Raw genomic sequence first — 5,026 nt, 5'->3', positions numbered from 1 at the left:
GAAGGAAGGAAGGAAGGAAGGAAGGAAGGAAGGAAGGAAGGAGAAGAACTGTGGGGTCCCTGGTGCTCTCTGAACTGGGTGGCTTTCTTGCAGATGTTGCGTGACCCAACTAGGGAACATCATCAGTGCTAGAAGGGAGAGGAAGGAAGGAAGGAAGGAAGGAAGGAAGGAAGGAAGGAAGGAGAACAACTGTGGGGTCCTTGGTGCTCTATGAGCTGGGTGGTTTCCTTGCAGACGTTTCAAGACCCAACTAGGGAACATCATCAGGGCTAGAAGGGAGGGGGGTTTGCAGGGAGGAAGAGGAGGAGGAGAGGGGAAGAAGAGCTTAAACTGCTTACAGGTTGGCTTGCCGCCCCAAATTTTTGTTGCTAAGTGACTTTTGCCCCATTTTACGACCTTGCCATAGTTGATAAAATGAATCGCTGCAATTGTTAAGTTAGCAACACGGTCGTTAAATGAATCTGGTTCCCCCCCCCATTGACTTTGCTTGTCAGAAGATTGCAAAAGGGGATCACGTCACACACACACAAACACACACACCCCGGGACTCTGCAACCGTCGTAAATGTGAGTCCGTTGCTGAGCGCCTGAATTTTGATCCTGTGACCCCGGGGATGTCGTACGGTCGTAAGTGTGAAAAACGGTCCTAAAACGGCACTCTTTCTGGTGCCGTTGTATCTTTGGAACGGTCACTAAATAAATTGTTGTAAGTTGAAGACTGCCTACATCTGGTTTTTCACACTTAAGGCATTTTGACTTGTTTTTTTGTGTTATTTTAATTCAGCACGTTTTACATCTTGAACGATGCTGGTTAGTTTGCATTCAATTTTGCATTTCATTTGAATTTATGGCAAGCCTTTTTATTCAAATGGTGTTTTTTTTTTAAAAAAAGGTTTTATTGCAAGCCACCCCAGACTGCTCCGGCCGTGGGGCGGCTTAGAAATATTATTAAACTTTCTAAAAGATCATCGTTTTTCCAGTTTTGTGTGTTACGTGATTTTATATACACAGGTAGCCCTTCACTTATGACCTTAATTGGGACTGGAATTTCAGTCACTAAGTGATGCCGTTGTTCAGCAAAGTGTCACGTGGCCAGACCCAACTTTGTGACCATTTTTTCCTGTGGTCGTTAAATAAGTTACGTTAAATGAAACACCGTCATTAAGTGAATCCAGCTTCCCCAATTGCCTTTGCTTGACGGAAGCCGGCTGGGAAGGTTGCAAAACGGGACTGCCAGGTGCTGCAACGGTCCCAAATGTGGACCGGTTGACAAGGGTCCAAATTATGATTCTGTGACCATGGCCCATTGGCCGTAGCTTCAGGGACAGGTCGGGAGTCATTATTTTTTAAGCTGTCATCAATGAATCGTCGTAAGTGGAGGACTATCATAAACACATTACCTATCTCTTCCTTCCTTCCTTTCTTCCTTCCTTTCTGTCTATCTNCATCTAGCCATCCATCCACCCACCCATCATCCATCTATCCAACCTCTCTCATTATCTCTATATATTTATCTATCACTCTATTCCCCAATCTATGCCTACCCATCCCTCCATCTGTCTCTGTCCATCTCTCTAGCTGTCTTCTATTTATCTTTTTCTATTTCTCTCTATCCACTCATCCATCTATATATCTGTCCATCTATTCTCTCTCTCTCTCTCTCCTCTCTCTATCCCACATCTATCTTTCTTTCTTTCTATTCCATTTCTCTCCTCTATCTATCTATCTATCTATCTATCTATCCATCTATCCATCCATCCATCCATCCATCCATCCATCCATCCATCCATCCATCCATCCATCCATCCATCCATCTATCTATCTATCTATCTATCTATCTATCTATCTATCTATCTATCTATCTATCTATCTGTCATCATCTAGTCATCCATCCCTTGTCCGTCCATCCATCCATCCATCCATCCATCCATCCATCCATCCATTCTCTGTCATTATCTACTGTATATTTATCAATCTATTCCCCAATCTATGCCTATCCATCCCTCCATCTGTCTATCCATCCATCTCTCTAGCTGTCTTCTATTTTTCTTTTTTTCTTTCTCTCTATCCCCTCATCTATCTATGTATCTATCTGTCTGTCCATCTATCTATCATCTATCTATCAATCTCTATATCTGTCTATTTATCTCTATCTATCTCTATCATATTTAGAAAGTGCTGATCTTCCTCACAGAGGGACTCCGGTTTGGTGTGCAAATAAAACATCTAAAGCGCGTAAAAGCAGTATATAAAATTCAAACGGAAAAGAGGTTAAAGGTTAAAGGTTAATTCCGAGGCAGGAGAAAGAGAGGGGGGGGCTTCCTACGCCCTTTCCTTTCTTCCTGCTCATGGCTTCCTCTCTCTCTCTCTTCCTCCCTCTCTCTCTCTCTCTCTGTCCTGCAGTGAGGCAGCCGCTCACGCCGTGGCCACGCTTGCCGAAGCCACCCTCCAGGGCGGAGGGCAGATCGTGTTGTCCGGCGAAACGGCGGCAGCCGTGGGCGCGCTCACCGGGGTACCAGATGCGAACGGTAAGCCGATCCTGATAACCTCGCGCGTCTCGTCTTCGGGATGAACGTTTCTGGCCCCGGCTGACCTGAGGGCGAGGGTCTTCTAGGACCAACTAGGCCCCCTCCCCAGCCCTGTTGGACTGAGTGGGCCAGGAGATACTGGGGAGAACGGGGGTCCCTCAAGTCTCCAGGTCCTCCCGTGGCATGGTTACAGGTAACAGCCAGCCCCCTCCTCACACCTGGAAGCCCACTGGGAATCAGCGCAGCTTTATGGAGCGTTCTCCTCCGGGGTCAGAAACGCAGGAGCTAGAAAGGGCAAAATTGTTAATTTAAAGTTGAAAAGATTAAAACCTTCAGTGCAAACATCATTCTAGGCCGATCCCAGGCTACATTGAGGGCAGGGATTTTTTTTTCCGAGCAGCAGGTCATTCTGCGCGTGTGTCGGTCCCAGGGGGCACGGCAAAAGAGGAATAGTGGCCACATTCTCAGTGAGTATCCTTGCTCTCTGGGAGAAGCCCCCCCCCTCCTGCCCCCCCCCCCATTTTTCCCTGTGGCCTTTAGGGCTAGCCCAGGGGTAGGCAACCTTGGCTCTTTTATGACTCGTGGACTTCAACTCCCAGAATTCCTGAGCCAGCCAAGCTGGCTCAGGAATTCTGGGGGTTGAAGTCCACGAGTCATAAAAGAGCCAAGGTTGCCTACCCCTGGGCTAGCCAAATCAGGGTGCAGCCTGTGTCAACATCTCCAAACTGTCCACTCCTCTGAGCTTGCATAAAGCGGCCCAAGTGGTCCTAACCGATTAGGAAGAGGCAAGAAATGTCTCTGGACCGGGTGAAGCTCCTGAACGGTCTTCAAGGCCAGCCCCATGGAGGGTGCATTGTGGTAGTCATTGTGGTAGCTGACAGGGATGTCTCGTGGCAGACCCTTCTCTGCTTGCACCGCTGCCTTCTGGACCGGTGGAAGCTTCCGAGGGGTCTTCAAGGCCAGCTCCAGGAAGAGTGCATTGTGGTAGTCATTGTGGTGACTTATGGGACAGGGATAACACATGGGCATACCGAGATGTCCCCCTCCCTTCCCTCCCTCCCTCTCCTTCCTTCCTTCCTTCCTCTCCTTCCCTCCCTCCCTCTCCTTCCTTCCTTCCTTCCTTCCTTCCATCCTACCTTTCTTCCCTCTCTCACTCCTTCTATCCTTCCTTTCCCTCCTTCTGTCCTTCCCTCTCTTCCTCCTTCCCTCCCTTCTCCCTCTTTCCATCCTCTCCTCCCTTTCTCCCTCCCTCTCCTTCCTTCCTTCCCTCTCTCCCTCTTTCTCTCCTCCTCCCTTCCCTCTCTCCCTCCTTCTCTCCTTCCTTCCTACCTCCTTCCCTCCCTTCCTTCTTCCCTTCCCTCCCTCCCTCTCCTTCCTTCCATCCTTCCTTCCCTCTCTCCCTCCTTCTGTCCTTCCCCCTCTTTCCCTTCCTCTCCTTTCCCTCTCTCCCTCCTTCTTTCCTTCCTTCCTTCCTTCCTTCCTTCCTTCCTTCCTCCCTCCTTTTTCTCCTCCCTTCCCTCTTTTTCTATTTCTAGTTTTTTTTAAAAAAAAAACTGTCGCTCCACATAATTCTAATTTTCTCACAGAAAAAGCTTCATTATCAGCCCAGCCCAGATGAAATATTCCGCAAGGGTCAGAAAGACTCGGTCACTTTTCAATGGCAGCTGTGATGCTCAGCAGTCACTCTTTGGCCTAACCCCCCCCCACACACACACACACAACCACACAATTGCAGCCCAGCTGCCAATCCAGCCATTAGTGGCAGAAACAGAGGGGAAAGTAGATTTGCTGAGCGCTCTGTTGAAATTCAAGCTGTAAGCACATCTGCAACGGCGACCCCGAAATATTTTTTTTTCTGCCCTGGGGGGGGGGGGGGGGGGGGGAAGAGATCACCCCTGCCCAGGTTAGCAGCTTTTGCACAGCTGGTGCCCACATTTATGTATTGGATTAGGATTTGTTTATTAAGCAAACGTACAGGCAGTCCTCGCCTTACGGCTGCAATTGAGCCCCAGATTTCTGTCGTTAAGTGTGACTTGCTCGTTGTCCTAAATTACTCTGGAAGATTGAATTCCTGCTAGGAAGGCAGCCCACTTATTCTCTGCAGGATGGCAGCCCCGGGGCACCGCACCGATTCTCCCTCTGGGATGGAGGAGGCAGGCAGGCCCAATGGCTGGAGCTGGGCAGCAAGGACAGGCTTGGGGCAAATGTTGGCATCCTAGAGGATCGTCCTTGTCCTGTAAGCCCAGGCAGGGCATTAGGCCAGCTGCCATTGCGGCACAGCTCCCGGCGAGGAGCCGGGCGGCCCTGGCATCGCCCGGATTTGTGCCGGGTCCAATAAATGCTAAATCCTGGCACTCAACAAGCCGATCGGGATTAACAACATCAGAGGGGCAGTTGGGTCTAGTGGTGAAGGTACCAGGCGAGAAAGCGGGAGAGTTCTAGTGAGTTCTAGTCCTGCCTTAGCCATGAAAGCCCACTGGGTGACTTTGGGCTAATCAC

At 49.5% G+C, this 5,026-nt stretch overlaps 1 protein-coding gene across 2 annotated transcripts in view; it reads left to right on the top strand.

The window, feature by feature from the left end:
- The window catches only part of NRF1 (nuclear respiratory factor 1), a 38,206-nt gene that overhangs the window by 23,076 nt on the left and 10,104 nt on the right, over positions 1-5,026 (top strand). Inside the window, exon 9 of one of the 2 annotated variants that reach the window (XM_015827082.1) lies at positions 2,403-2,527. In XM_015827082.1, the coding sequence (XP_015682568.1) occupies positions 2,403-2,527 (125 nt within the window). Of the gene's footprint in view, positions 1-2,402; positions 2,559-5,026 lie in introns of both variants that reach the window. The other variant, XM_015827081.1, reaches the window with a different exon arrangement.

This window comes from Protobothrops mucrosquamatus, unplaced genomic scaffold, assembly GCF_001527695.2.
Source record: "Protobothrops mucrosquamatus isolate PMUCROS unplaced genomic scaffold, P.Mucros_1.0 scaffold3484, whole genome shotgun sequence".
NCBI lineage: Eukaryota > Metazoa > Chordata > Lepidosauria > Squamata > Viperidae > Protobothrops > Protobothrops mucrosquamatus.
The sequence above is the reverse complement of the archived record's forward strand: the minus strand, read 5'-3'. Positions and strand labels throughout refer to the sequence as shown.